Source organism: Martes martes (assembly GCF_963455335.1).
Source record: "Martes martes genome assembly, chromosome: 18".
NCBI lineage: Eukaryota > Metazoa > Chordata > Mammalia > Carnivora > Mustelidae > Martes > Martes martes.
Genome location: NC_137906.1, coordinates 24,267,758 through 24,283,200, shown reverse-complemented (window position 1 = coordinate 24,283,200; position 15,443 = coordinate 24,267,758). Strand labels below are relative to the sequence as shown.

Genomic DNA, 15,443 nt, shown 5'->3' with positions numbered 1-15,443 from the left:
GTGACATACATTATTCTTCAGCAGCCCACGTGTGCTGGTTTGCCATCACATCGGTGGCGCGCAGATTTAGATAAGCCTTCCTCCCCGGTGGGAATCACCTGGAAGACAACAGAATCATCAGCAGCCCTTGAAAGCCTGCTCAGTCCTTCCATTCCCCAGAGCAAGTCTTGCCAACAATTAACACTAGGCGGATGGATGTCTGACTTCTTTCCCTCACTGAGTCAAATAGTTTTTCTCACTTCTTGATGAGCACAGTTGATCTCACAGGCGCGATTCATTCTTACTTCAAAATCATTCACACTCCCAAAGAAATTCATGCAGCACACCAAGAAGCCACCCTTCTTCCATCGTCTCGACTCGCATTTCCAGAAATCGCTCTCGTTTTCTTTGTTAGCCGCGTACCCTTTCTTTGCAACTTGTTCCATAGCCTTGCTGCTTTCTCACTTATCAGATATGATGGCTTCAATAATATTTGTAAAACGTCTAAATGCTAAGCATAAGCATGGCAAATAACAGCGTAGACTGAGCAGTGGCTTGAAGACCAGGGCAAACATGATTACATTATCTATCAGCGGCAGGCTTGATGCCTTTGACTTTGAAAAGTAGCTTTCATGATATCAGTGAGAAATGATAAACTCGGTACTTGTTCATAGAGGAACTTCCAATTACATCTGCATTCTTGGATTTATTTACTTATTTTGCTCAATTTTCTACTATCTAGTCATATTTTATTTTGAAATTATAAAAATAGGAAAGTAATAGAAAAAGAAGATACTAATTGTGTTATCTACCAGTGGGCAAAATTGTATTTTTGCACATTTTTATCCTCTCATGAAAAAAAAAATCTTTTTAAAAATTTTATTTATTTATTTGACAGACAGAGATCACAAGTAGGCAGAGAGGCAGGCAGAGAGAGAGGGGGGAAGCAGTCTTCCCGCTGAGCAGAGAGCCCAATGCGGGGCTGGATCCCAGGCCCCTGGGATCATGACCTGAGACGAAGGCAGAGTCTTAACCCACTGAGCCACCCAGGCGCCCCGGTGAAAAATGTTTTTTTTATTGGCTTCTTTTGATCTAATCACAGTTTCGAGAGTCTCTCGTGTCCAAAAACTACAACTGACTCCTGTCTTTCTTGTAAAAACACTCTACTTAATGGGGGCCCTGCCAAGTTCTGGTCCCAGGCAGAAGCTCAAACCCTGTGAGGGAATAAATGAATACCCAGACTCAAGTCAGAAGACCTCAAGGGTGGGGACTATGAAAGGATGGGAATGAACAGTGGAAAGAGTTTCACATAGTGTGCATTGAGGGTGCATGATTATATAAATACAGGCTGAAAATACATGCAAATGTAAAAGAAAGTACATAATGTTAACTATAGATTCAGCAGTGATAATAAGTCTAAAATTCCAGGGGCGCCTGGGTGGCTCAGTGGGTTAAAGCCTCTGCCTTCAGCTCAGGTCGTGATCTCAGGGTCCTGGGATCGAGCCCTGCATTGGGCTCTCTGCTCAGTAGGAGCCTGCCTCCTCCTCTCTCTCTGCCTGCCTCTCTGCCTACTTGTGATCCCTGTCAGTCAAATAAATAAAATAAAATCTTTAAAAAAAAAGTCTAAAATTCCAAAGTTTATACCAGGGATCAATCAGGTGAGGGAGAGGTTGAGAGGAGCTGAGAGTGAAAGCTGAGTAATTTATTTTATGGGGGAGGTGTGATGGTGAATTTTATGGTTCAACTTGAATTTTATGTTTCAAACCCAAGGTGCCCAGACACTTGGTCAAACATTCTTCCGGGTGTGTCCATCAGGGTGTTTCCAGATGAGACGAATGGTTGATCTGTAGGTCTAGGAAAGCAGATAGCCTAATGTGGGTGGGCCTCATCCAATCAGTTGAAGGCCTGAATAAACCAAAAAAGCTGACCCTCCCTACAGCAGGGGGGAATTTCCTGCTTTTGGACTTGAATTAAAAATAGGCTTTTCTGGTTTTCAGGCCTCTGGACTAGGACAATACCATTGTCTCTCCTGGGTTTCTAGCTTCCAGAATCACCTGCAGATCTTGGGACTTCTCGGTCTCCATAATCTAGAGACCTGAATTTTTTACAATAAATCTCTCTCTTTTTCTGTTTCTCTCTCTTTGTGTATGTGTGTGTATATACGCATATGCATACATTTGGATTATATATAATTTTACATATAAATTTGATGCATGTGCATCAAATATTAACAAATATACTATTTACTAATTAATAGAAATCTATTATTATGCTGATTATTTATCTAAATCAATATATTTATGTGTGGAAATAGATGTTTCTAGTTAACATAAAATTATTTAATATAAATTTATAAATATATTTCTTATATATTTAAATAAGTTTATTTATTTATTTAAATATATCTCTATACCTCCTCTTTGTTCTCTGGAGAACCCTGACTAATACAGAAGGAGTTAATATTTTTTTACCGATGGCACTTGAGTTGAACAACTTGAAATTCTTAGTTCAGACACAGTGGATAGGACTACTAGCTGTTTGTCTAAACCCTCGTGCTGTGTGCACTGTGAGGCAGTTTTCCAGAAAATTACCATGAGGTGGGGTTTATGACCATTCCAGCTGATGCATGGGGATGGAAGTGATGTGGGCCATTTCCAGGTTGGGACATTTTTTTTTTAAAGATTTTATTTTTAAATAAGTTTGACACCCAACATGGGGCTGGAACCTACAACCCGGAGATCAAAAGTCAGATGTTGTACCCACTGAGCCAGCCAGGTGCCCCAGTCTGGAACTTTTTGAAAAGCAAGGGTGTCTTCTCTATCCTCCCTCTTTGTCCTGGGGCAGAGCAGTTGCAGGCACTGATCCAGCCCTCAGGTGTGGCAGGGTCAAGAGCCAAGAAGTCGTGGGGGCTGACCCACCTTGTGGAGGAGTGCCACCTGCCCAGCCCAACACCCACCTTGGCCTGCGAGGTAATCAAAGATAAATTTTGGGGCGCCTGGTTGGCTCAGTGGGTTAAAGCCTCTGCCTTCGGCTCAGGTCATGATCCCAGGGTCCTGGGATAGAGCCCCTCATCGGGCTCTCCGCTCGGCGGGGAGCCTGCCTCCCCCCCACCCCCCCACCACCGCCTGCCTCTCTGCCTACTTGTGGTTTCTGTCTGTCAAATAAATAAATAAAATCTTTAAAAAAAATAAATTTTTATTGTATTTGAGTCATTCTTTTTGGGGATCTACTTATTTCCTTCTTTCCTTCCTTCCTTCCTTTTTCTTTAGAGGAGGTGGGAGAGAGTGAGCGAGCAGGGTGGAAGGACAGAGGGAGAGGGAGAGAGAGAATCTTAAGCCCGGCACAGAGTCTGATGCAAGGCTTGATCTCAAAACCCTGAGATCATGACCTGAGCTGAAATCAAGACTCCAATGTTTAACAGACTGAGCTGCCCAGGCAGCCCTGCTGATTATTTTCTTAACTGATACAGAAATGTTGCAAACACACAGAACAGCACATGATGTAACCTACTCCTGTGGTCCTGATGCTCAGAAGCAACAGACTGAAATTTTACCGGGTCTGCTTCAGATGTTGTATTCAGATGTTTGTTAGGGCTGTCCTAATAAAATGCCACACCCTGGACTGTGTAAACAACAATGAGTTTTCTCACAGTCCTGGAGGCAGTTAAGTCTGAGATCAGGGTGTCACCAGGTTTCGTTTTTTCTGAGGCCTCTCTCCATGGCCTTCAGATCGGGAGCTTTCTCACTGTGACCTCATGTGACCACCTTCAGATCTGTGTTGTCTGTGTCCTCACTGTCTCCTCACTTCTTAGAAGGACACCAGTCATTGGATGAGTGACACCAATAGGGTTTCATTTTACCTTAACTACTTCTTTAAAGGCCCTATCTCCAAATATAATCATATTCTGAGGTCCTGGAGTTAGGACTTCAACATAGGAGTTTGGGGGAACAAACCAATCCAGTCTGTTATAATGCCTTTGTTTTTAAGAAGCAAAATACGTCAGTTACACATAAATTTACCTTTCTGGTCCATCTCCTCCCTCGCTCATCATGGGTCTCCATGCCCTGAAATTAACATGAATTATTCCAAGAATATATATTTGCCTATCACCATGAACAAAATACTATACTTCTAATGCAGAAAAAATTTTTAAATAAGTGGCATCACATTGTACATATCCTTCTTTGATTGGATAACAATAGCTTTTTGAGCTGTATCCATGTCAATATGCCTAAGACTAGTTGGTTCTTTTTTTTTTTTAAGATTTTATTTATTTATTTGACACAGAGAGAGAGAGAGAGAGAGAGCACAAGCAGGGAGAGCTACAGAGGGACAGGGAGAAGCATGCTTCACGTTGAGCAGGGAGCCAGATGTGGGACTCAATCCCAGGACCCCGGGACCATGACCCAAGCCAGTCGGAAGACAGATGCCTAACCGAATGAACCACCCAGGTGCCCCTAGTTGGTTCTTTTTAACTGCAGTGTAATAGCCCAGTGTATAAATAAACCACAGTAATCTGTCTCCTTACTGAGGGAAAGTTAAGTTTCTTCCCCTTCATACTATGTTAAACAACATTATACATATGTCTTTTGTGTATAAATGAGCATTTTCTAGTGTACACACAAAAAGAGGTGTTTGGTCATATGATGATACATATTTACCTTTACCTGATATTGCTATTTTTCTCTGATGTACCTATATACACTCCTATCAGCAATATATGTTGTCCTAGTCTCATGGGCATGACAAGGAAAATCACCTGTGTTTTCATTTTTACTGTTCTGATTCATAGTGAGGTTGAATGTAATCTCTTAGGATTATTTTCTTCTGTGTTTCAGAAACTTCCATTTTGCCTTTTTATATCTTTTTTCATCCTTTTTCTAGTGATTTTCAAAAACTTGTGGAACTTTCTTTTTCTTTTTTTCAAAAAGATTTATTTATAAGTAATCTCTGCATCCAGTGGGGGCTTGAACCCACAACCCTGAGACCAAGAGTCTCGTGCTCTACCGAATGAGCCAGCCAGGTGTCCCTGTTTGTGGAAGTTTCTAATGTATATCCTTATATATATTCAAAGTTGTTTTTAGGCTACTTTGTTTTTCATTCTCTTTATTCCATCTTTCGATTAACAGAAATTTAAAATATAGCTCAATTTGAAATATAGCCAAATTTATCAAACTTTTCCTTTATGATGTGTTTTTTGCATTTTATGACATTCTTTCCTACCTGGATGTCATAGGAATAATCTCCTATGTTTTCTCATAAAATTTTAAAAGTTCTTTTCATACTTAGGTATTTAATCTGCCTTTTCTTTGTTTTGTGTATGGTGATGAGAGAGATCTAATTTTTCTCTTCTTGCCAGTGATTTACTAAATAACTCATTCTTTCTCCCAATGGTTTGTAATGCCTTCTTTGTTAAAACACAATTTTCACACATGTGTTTCTGTTTCTGTCCTTTTTAGTCTCTTCCATTGATTTTGTTATGGCTGCCCTAGGAAATTAATATAATGCTCAATCAAAAAGTTGCATAATGTTATCTATATGGGACTAGCTTAATGAATTTTATTGTAGTTCTGAATAGGATCTTCTTTTAAGATTATATTTTCTCTTTCTTTCTCTCTTTCTCTCTTTTTTAAAGTAGGCTCCATGTCCAGCGAGGGACTTGAACTCACAACCCTGAGATCAAGAGTCGGAGGCTCTACTGACTGAGCCAGGGAAGCGGCCCTAAGATCATATTTTCTAATTGTGTCCTGATTATATATAAGAATGCATCTACTCTTTATATTTTAAATTTTATTCAGCAAGCTTACCGAATTCTTTGCTTGTAGATTTTCATCTATTTCCCAACAAAGATATAGTTTGCAAATAATAATTGTTCCTGTCTTCTTAAATCAGACGTACTTTATTATTCTCCCTTGTCTTATTGCATTGTCTTATTGCTTTAACTGGGAACCCCAGCGCAATCCTGAGCAGAAGCCATGATGGAAGATGCACTTGTCTTGGTTCTGTCTTTTAAGGGCTTACTTCTACTATTTCATTATGTTTCATTATAGTGTTTGCTGTAGCTTTTTGGCAGATACCCCTTTTCTCTGAGGGAAGTTACCTTCCATTTAGTTTGCTAAATGTATTTAAAATGAATGAGGTGGGTGAGATGTCGCACATACTAAAAATAATCCTCTTGCTTTACCTGGTGTAATCCAATTCTCCTTTTACATATGGATTGAAATGTCACTTCCTCTGTGAAGGCTTCCTCTTGGGCTTTGTAGGCTAGCCAAGGTACTCCAGCAATGGGCTCTAGAGTCCTCTGTATTTTTTTCTCTTTTACTACTTGCCTCACTTGCTTACACTTGCTTGTATCATTGTTTCTGCCTTCAAGAGGACCCGGGATCTTGCTTTCTGCTTCACTCCTCCCTCCAGGTCTCGTCCAGAACATACTAGCTCCTTCAGAATGACAACTGTATGAGTGAACTCATGAATGAAGCAAAAAGAGAGCAAGAGATTTAATGAAATTGAACAGAGCAGGATTAGATGTCCCAACACTTGCCCAGACAAAGATTTGTGCAGGGTGAATGTCAATAAAATTATAGAAAGTCCCATGAGAGATATAAAAGAAGACAGAAGGCACAGAGACTCACTTCCCATATTTCTGGATGGGAAAATTCCAACATTGTGGGTTTATTATATAACAGTAGAGTCTCAGACTGCTGGGAAGTAAGTAGTACTGAGAAAATGAAGCAAAAAAATAAAGTTAGATCCTTGTGTAAAACTGCACACCGGAATGCATATCAGATGGCTTACAATTTAAATGTAGAAAATAAAACAAAAAATGTACTAGAAGAAAATGTAGATGAACGTTTACACACTTTGGGGAACACCATCTTCTGTCAAAAGTAAACACTATAAAGGAAATAATTGGGAGTCTGAGTATATAAAAATGAAAAACACACACAATCAAAAACAGTAAAAACAAGTTATCAGGAAAGGCAAACTGGTGACCCAATAAGTTGAAGATATATGATAGAGAAAAAAAAAATCTGGTGTCCTTAATACTTAAGAGGCTTTCTTGACTCAGTAAGAAATAGCAACCAATCACAAGAAAACTGGTAAACATAAAAATGAATGCCCCCACAGTGTGTGCCCATGCTCAGAGAGAACATGATGGGGGTGGGAGAGAGAGGAGTGTCCCCAATGGACAGATTTGTCTGTTTTTCTGGTGGATCTGGGAAAGGATGCTTGTATGCATATGTAATTCTTGCCAGGGGAGGACACTGGTACAATGACTAATTTTTCTTCTTTTTTACATCATCTCGGCTTTGTCTTTTTTCCCTACTTGTTGGGGTGGTCCTAGGACTAGGGCTACTATCACAAGACAGGAAGCTGGGATGATTTCCAAGCAGGAAACTGTAACTATGTTTCTATCCTTTCTGTCAGATTTGCTAGGGGCCTGATGAGGCAAGATGTGCCTTCACCGCAGCTCACAAAATGGGACCTCCTGGTAAACATTAGCAACTATGTTGCCTGGTGTGCAAGGCAGCCTTCTGGTTCTGCTCAGCCTGAAAAGGAGTGGACTGAGGGGAGAAACTTGCTGGGCAAGTATGGCTGCCTGCAATATAGACCAGCACGGGGGTGGGGGTGGGGGTGGGGTGGGGGGGTGAGGGGGTACAGGTTGGGGTGGGGGGTGGGGGGTTGGAATCTAATGTCCCTTCCAAAGGTGGGAAAGTTTTGGGGGGAGGATAAGGGAATGAATGACATCATATAATGATATATAAGGACGAGAAATCAATATTACATTAACACCTCAAAAGAGGTCAGAATAAGAGATGATATTGTCCCTTAGTTCAGTTATATCAGATGCCTGAAAGTGGGAGGCAAGTGGGAGGGGCCTCATCCTGGGACACTTTCTCATACCACCTGATGATGGACGGGATAGTTAATGACTGAATGGGATTCTAGATGTGCCAGTATCTTTTGTTCTGCCATGAGGGGTCTTTGTGAAAAGACCAGGGGGTGCACGTTAGCTGGTTTGCAACCCTGGTGCTGGCACAGCTCCTAAAACCCTTGGAATTTCCTGTGGTCCAAGCATTAAAGGTCTCTTTTGTTGTGTTAATTAGGAAATTAACACAGGTTGTGTGATTTAGGAAAGCCCTAGGGTAACCCAAGGATGGGACCTGGTTGCCAGGGCAACTCACCTTTGAGAAAAGAGCTGGAACCTTCAGTAACCTATTCCCCCCTCCCTCCCCACACCTCTTGGGAGGGGAGTGGGACTGCAGGTTGAACTGATCACCAATGGCCAATGAGTGGATCAATCGGGACTATGGAAGGAAGGCTCCACAAAAACCCCAAAAGGGTTTTGAGAGCTTCCTTCTGGGTTGGTGATCACATGGAGGGGCTAGAGATTGATGTTTCCAGAGAGGGCATGGTAACTTCTCACCCTTCCCCCGCCCCCCATACTTTGCCCTACACATCTCTCTAGCTGTTCCTCAACTATATACTTTTATAATAAACTAGTAGTTCAGTGAATAAAATGTTTCTCTGAGTTCTGTAAGCTGCTCCAGCAAATTAACCGAGCCTGAGGAAAGGGTTCTTGGGAACCTCTGACTTACAGCCAGTGGGTCATAAGCAAAGGTGACCAGCTGGACTTGACCTTGGCATCTGCGGTGGGGGCAGTATTGTGGCCCCTAACCTATGGGATCTGGTGCTCTCCCTGGATACACAGAGTCGGAACTGAGTTGACTGTAGGGCCCCTAGCTGGTGGCCGAGAACTGCTTGTTGGTGTGGGACCCTCTCCCCAACCCCAGCCCATTTACAAACCATGAAAGATCTAGGTCTTAGCTCAGTTACTATAACAAAATACCGCAGTGGGTGACTTCAATGACATGCATGTATTTTCTCACTGTTCTTGGGGCTGGAAGTCTGAGATGAGGGTACCACAAAGCTCGGGTTCTGGTGAGAACTTCCTGGTTGTCTTTGCCAGGCGGGGTGTATGAAGAAACAGAGATAACTCTTCAACTTCTTATGAGTCCACAATCCCATCTGAACAGGGTTCTGCCATCATGACCTCGTTTTAACCTAAATTACTTCCTGAAGGCCGGGTCTCTGGACATGGTCACATTGGGGGGTAAGGCCTCAACATACGATTTTTGGGAAGACACAATTCAGTCCTTATCTGTAAAGAAGTGGCAAATAAACATAAACAAATGTTTGGCATTTATCTTTTATCATTTCCTTTCTTCCCAACTTTACTCTCTTGCTCTTTTTTTCTAGCTTCTTGAGTTGAACATGTAGCTCATCTGTTTTTAATTTTTCTCCTTTTTTTGGAGAAGTATATTGAAGATATAATCATTCATGTAAGTATTGCTTAATTCCATCTGCCAGATTTTGCTGTTTCAGCTCTAAGTATTTCCTGATTTCCCATGTCAGATCCTTTCCAATGCAAGTTTCCATAAGGTCATGGCATTATTATTTTTTAATCTTTAGCTCTTTTTATAAGTATATAATGTTCCTCTTTGTTACCCCGTTGGTTTTGTCTGGAGCTTTACCTCCAGATTGCTACTGATATATTTTTTATTGAGAAGTAAAAGCCAAAATGGAGAAATCTATTTGCTAGATATGAGACAAGAGCTCTGTCTCTACTGTCCTGGCTCCATTCATTCACTCCGTGAAAGGGAGTTCTAATATTGGCTTACTGAAGTCATTCTGCTCAACGGCAGAGGAAATGAATGGTATATACGCTTTCATCAGTCAGATCAGCTAGCTTGTGCTGTGTTCACAACCAAGCCGCAAGTGACCGGAGCTGAGAACAACTGAGTTTATTTCTTGATCGGACTACATGTCATCAAGGGCTGGAATGACCCCAGCCTTGCTCAGTGTGGAGGATCGAGTCAATGGTAGATGAGAGAGGCTCCATTCAGGTTCTTGAACAACTGACAGAGAAAAACACACTGACTGCTCCTGGTGACACAGTCTCCCACCGTCTGCCAAAGCTTCTGCCTAGAATATACCACTTCACTTCTGCTCAAGCTTCATTAGCCAAAGTGCCACACAGTCAGACCTAACTTTAAGGGGCCAAGAAAATGATTCCTTCTGTGGGCCACGGGAGACCTGACAATATTCCAAAGCCAATTTTTACTTCTTGTTGGTTTGTTGATTTTTGTCTTGTGAGTTAGCATATATCCTTCTAGTAAGTTTTTTCTTTTTTTAGAGATTTTATAATTTATTTGAGAGTACACGTGCACAGGAATGGGGGGGAGGGGCAGTGGGAGAGGAAGAACCAGACTCTCCACTGAGCGGGGAGCTCCATGACAATGTGGGGCTCCCTCCTAGGACCCCTCAGACCATGACCTGAGCCTAAGGCAGATGCTTAACCAAATGAGCCACCTAGGCACCCCTAGCAAATTTCTTTAATAAAAAAAAACCAAGCCAAGCTGAAGTTAGCCAGAGTTAGTTTCTATTGCTTAAAAAAGAAAAAAGCTACAGAAGGCATTGGACTTGGCATTATTTATGCAACAGAGTAGATTAGGAAAGTTAACTTCAGTTTACACATTGGGCTGATTTGAAGAAAGGGCACACACATATTTTTCAAGGATGAGGTTTCCAGAAAAGGCATGGCAGGAGCCAATGTTTAGATCCAAATAATGATCCAGAGCCACCACAAGCCAGGCAGTGAGCCAGGTATTTTTTGCATATGCTATCTAAGTCAATTTAATTCTTTATGAAAACAGTTTGAGGTGAGTCTTATTATCCAGGATTTGTATCTGCAGACCCTGAGGCTCAGAGAGGTGGAATGACCTGCCCAAAAGCCACGTAGCCAGCAAAAGACAGCTTCGCTCCTACTCTATTGTCTGAGCATACAGAAGTGAAGCGGAACCGTGGAGGCTGTATGCTTGGAGAGCAGGTACTGTTTGATCTGGCGGAACTGTGAGTTCCATGAAGGGTGGGAGGGGACCTTGAGTACAAAGGTAAAGAGGTTGGAGTTTATTGGTTAGGCAGTGAGAGGGAGGTTTTGAGCCATAGAGGGCATTAGCAGATCTGTGAGTGATTGACTGATTGATCTGCTATTGGTGTCTGGGATGTTTGGATATGAAGCACCCCGCAGACCTGGAGACCAGCTGGAGGAATGCTGTAAAAACTCTGAGAAGCCTGAATGAGCATGGGTGTTGGCAGTAGAAACAGGAAAAAAAAAATTCTATCCAATCTTCAGACCCACTGGGAACTGCTGAATGAAGTCTGAGTTCTCCCTATGTAGGTGGCTCCTACTTTTCATTATAGGATTCTCAAAAACTTGCTCCCAGAAAAAGACTGGATCAGGAGTAAGGAAAAAAATAGGCAACTGGCTAAGTAAGAAGTCTACAAAACTCCTTCCCCCCCAAATCACCTCTTCCCCATCAGCTATGGGGCCTGACATTTCATCGATGGCTTTTATTCTATCGAGTCTCTTACTCACGTGTGACTATTTGGGGACAAGAGGCAGAAGGGATGCTGGCAAGTTTCCTCATTGGCAGTGCCCAGACAAGTAAGAGAAAGGTGTGGGGACAATCTGCTATCTCAACAGAAATCTCATACCCAGATTTTATGGGGGCGGACATGGGGGGGGACCTGTAGGGGGATGGAGTGGGGGGAAGGGGGAAGCCCTCAACTTAAAAATATTGCAACCGGTTTAAATTTCTTAATATCACGGTGCTGGCCACACCCAGCTCTCCATTTATCATCTCTGGGTTCAATTTTAAAGCCACCGGATCAAAACCTTTCCAAATTGGAAAAGCACATGTGTAGTAAAGGCTAGATACAGAGCAGGTTCACATGCATCATTGAGAGGGTGCATGGAGAAATTCGGGCTTCAGGCACGGAGAGCCTGGGGCAGATGCTGGGTATCCTGGTACCTGGGCACTGGAAGGAAGATGGGCCCTGGGGGTGGCCAGATTTGCCACAAAAGGGGCCCTCCTGGCTGACCAGCCAGAACTGGGCTCAGAGTAGAAAGAGGGATGGGCCAAGCTTGTGTTTCTCGCTGCTCCGGTTGGCCTCATCCCATTAACATTACAGTAATGCAGTTGTGTGGTGTTTGAAAAAGCATCCCTAGTTACAAGGAATGATTTACAGGACACCAGACTCTGCATTTCAGAGGTCTCCAGTGTACCATAAAAAATATATTATAAAGGAATAATCTTTATCTGAACTAAAGCTGCAGTGAAGGAAACTCATGTCCAGCTGAGAGCAGCAGTGAGCTTTTGTTCACTCAGGGAAAAGTCCGTGTTCTTCATCTTATTTGATTAACATTTTTTTTCCCCCTCTTTGGCACTAGGTATCTCGTTAATATTTAGACATTATATACATTTTCTTTCAACTGTTCTTCCTATTATGTGATCAAACAAAACCCGAGATGCCAACCCCATCAGCCCGCCTGGAGAAAGCCCACCCACCAGGCACCCAGCTGTGGCTTGCAGGGTAAACAGGACTCAGCGGAGCCAGCGCCTGGGAGAGTCTGGCCCGGAGGGGTTCGCAGGGCCAGCTCCAGTCGCCAGGAAGCAGAGTTGGCTAGAGTGCCTCAGTTGATCGCTCTGCCTCTTCCCCCCATTCCCGCTACCTCCCTGAGCAAAACGCCACGGGAAGCAGTGTCTAGTTTTGAATTTTCCAGAGCCTTCTGATGTTTACCATTCCCCTCAGGAGAGGGAGGTGAGGGATGGAAATCTCTCTGCTTAGAAAATATACTTAAAAAAAATTCAATGAAGCGATGTACAGACACCCTGCAACCCAACTTGTCTCTGCTTATTAGGTGTTCAGAGCGATGATGGGCTCAGTCTATTTCAGTCCAGAGAAATCTGAACTCCTTTAGTGCCAATGCCCCCAAGGGGCACAGGTGTCCCCGTGGTTAAGGGTGCCGGGTAGGGGACAGCCTCCTCTGTTGGAGCAGGAAGCAGTCACCCAGTGGCCGGACAGAGGCAAAAGCTCCAGGGCGGGGATACCTGGGGGTTTGTGTCAAAACTCCACCCGCCAGGATCTCCAAGATAAGATGGGGAGGCAGAAAAGATGGAAGTTTGGGTGGGAAAACAGTTACAGAGAAGAAATCATTCCCGGGCCCCCGGTAGGAGGATATTCGGGGTGTGAGAAGGGCGGGTCAGGGATGGGCCGAGTTGGCCTGGAGTCCCGGGGGAAAAGGGGAAGCGACAGCTCGTTGTCCTCAGGCCCCCAGCTACCCGGTGCGCGGCACCGGCGGCTGGCGTCGGTCTCCGTGTCCCTAAAAGTATCGGGAGAGGGCTGGAGAGCGCAGCGTCTCAGGCTCCCCGGGGAGGGGAAGCACACGGGGCTGGGCGGGGCCCGCCTCCAGTGCGTGTTTGTCGAGTCGGGGTGGGGGGGCACGATCTCCGCTCTCCCGGGCGCCCCAGCCCCAGCGCACGCCTCCGTTTCCGCGCCCCCCCTCCTCAGGCGCGCGCGAGGCGCACTCCCCCTCCCTCGGCGGCGCGGGGCGCGCGCCCGGCCCCCTCCTCCTCCCCTCCGCGCCTCTCGGCTCTCCCGGCAGAAAGTTAGCAGCGGGGAAGGAACTCGGGGCTGCAACAGCGCGCGGCGGCGGCGGTAGAGGCTGAAGCAGGAGCCGCGGCGGAGCCGGGGAAGCGGGGGCGCTGCAGACGGAGCAGGTGCAGCCGGCGGGTCCGCGCGCCCCCCTCGGTCCCCTTGCCAGAGGCTGAGGGGGGGTGGTGGGGGGCCGCCCGGACTCCGCGGGAAGAGTGGGGAGGGGGGCCATGCGGCCGGGCTCCCCCCCGGCGCAGCGGGACAGCGGCCAGGGCCGGGGGCGCAGCGGCGTCGCTTCATGCAGCCGGGGCGGCTGGGCAGCGGCGGCGGCGGCGGCGGCGGCGGGGGCGGCGGCTGAAACCATGTCCGGGCAGCGCCGGGGGCCGCCGCCGCCGCCGCCGCGAGCCGGGAGCCGCGATGGCCCCGTGGCCCGCACCTCCTCCGCCTCCGCCTCCGCCTCCACCTCTCGCCGCGCCGCCGCCGCCCGGCGCCTCTGCTAAGGGGCCGCCGGCGCGCAAGCTGCTTTTTATGTGCACCTTGTCCCTGTCCGTCACCTACCTGTGCTACAGCCTCCTGGGCGGCTCGGGCTCCCTGCAGTTCCCCCTGGCGCTGCAGGAGCCGCCGGGCGCCGCCGCCGAGCCCCAGCCGAGCCCGCCGCCACCCTCTCTGCCGCCTCCCCCCGTGCGCCTCGGCGCCCCCTCGCAGCCGCCCGCGCCGCCGCCGCCGGACAACGCGAGCCGCGGGGAGCCGCCCGAGACCCCCGAGCAGCCCGCCGCCCCCGGGGCCGACGGCTGGGGGCTGGCGAGCGGCGGAGGGGGCGCCCGGGACGCCTGGCTCCGGACCCCGCTGGCCCCGGGCGAGATGATCACGGCGCAGAGCGCGCTGCTGGAGAGGGAAGCGCAGGAGTCCAGCACCACCGACGAGGAGCTCGCAGGCCGGAGAGCGGCCAACGGGAGCAGCGAGAGGGGCGGCGCCGCCAGCACCCCGGACTATGGGGAGAAGAAGCTGCCACAGGCGCTTATCATCGGGGTCAAGAAAGGAGGGACCCGCGCGCTGCTGGAGGCGATCCGAGTCCACCCGGACGTGCGGGCGGTGGGCGTAGAGCCGCACTTCTTCGATAGGAACTACGAAAAGGGGCTGGAGTGGTACAGGTAGGACCCTGGGCTCGGCGGGGTGGGATGGACGCACGGGGAGACCCGGAGGGCGAACCATCGCTTTCCGGGCTCTTGGACACCCAGGCGCCGCCGTCCCGAGAGCCCTTAGCCTCGTTGGGGGCTCTGCCAATCCTGGCGGGGCCGCTCAGGGGCAGCGGCCGAGAGAGCTGGACGCTGGCCAAGGATCACTTTATTTCAGGGCGAGGGGTGGAGGTGTCGCCTTGCTTCTGCCTGCCTCAGGCTCCTTGTCCGTGGAGGTACCTTCTCAGTCTGCCCACCTCCTAGCTTGGGAATCCCCAGCCTTGGTGCCCGCGGGGTGTTTCCTAGCCCGGGCTCTGGCGGGGCTCTGCGCTTCTGCGCTGGGGACGCCGGAGAATGAAGCAGGGTAGCTAGATGGATCTAGCGGCTTTGAGATCTCCCGGAATCTCTCAAAATCGCTCTGAAACACATTTGCGTGGCTGGAATCCAACTTTAGTATTTTCAGGTTAGAGCAAAAATGAACAGGCAACAGTTAAAAAGATGATGCTGTCAAGTTCTGGCTTTCTAGTAAAGATCGAGGATGCCCCCCTATCTCCAGAACTTTCTATCCCCCTTGGCAGAATGAACCCTGGGTTGGTTCTGCCTCAGCAGCACCAGTGTGTACACGACACTTGGTGCCCTAAGAGTTTTTGTGCACTGCACCCGTGTCCTTTCTAACCCGCACCTCCTTCACAACAGATTGGAGCTTCTGTCATGTGAAATGTTCACCTCTCTCCTTTTCCACCCTCTCCCAGTGGTGAGATAAAGGGAGAAGAGACTAGTAGAAAGTTA

The 15,443-nt window shown here is 47.0% G+C and overlaps 1 protein-coding gene across 2 annotated transcripts in view; it reads left to right on the top strand.

Moving 5' to 3' along the window:
* Positions 1-13,896: 13,896 nt before the first annotated feature.
* The window catches only part of HS3ST4 (heparan sulfate-glucosamine 3-sulfotransferase 4), a gene marked incomplete at both ends in the record, with an annotated part of 396,682 nt that continues 395,135 nt past the window's right edge, over positions 13,897-15,443 (top strand). The window contains 2 exons of one of the 2 annotated variants that reach the window (XM_080830882.1): positions 13,897-14,160; positions 14,248-14,630. In XM_080830882.1, the coding sequence (XP_080687008.1) occupies positions 13,897-14,160; positions 14,248-14,630 (647 nt within the window). Of the gene's footprint in view, positions 14,631-15,443 lie in introns of both variants that reach the window. The other variant, XM_080830881.1, reaches the window with a different exon arrangement.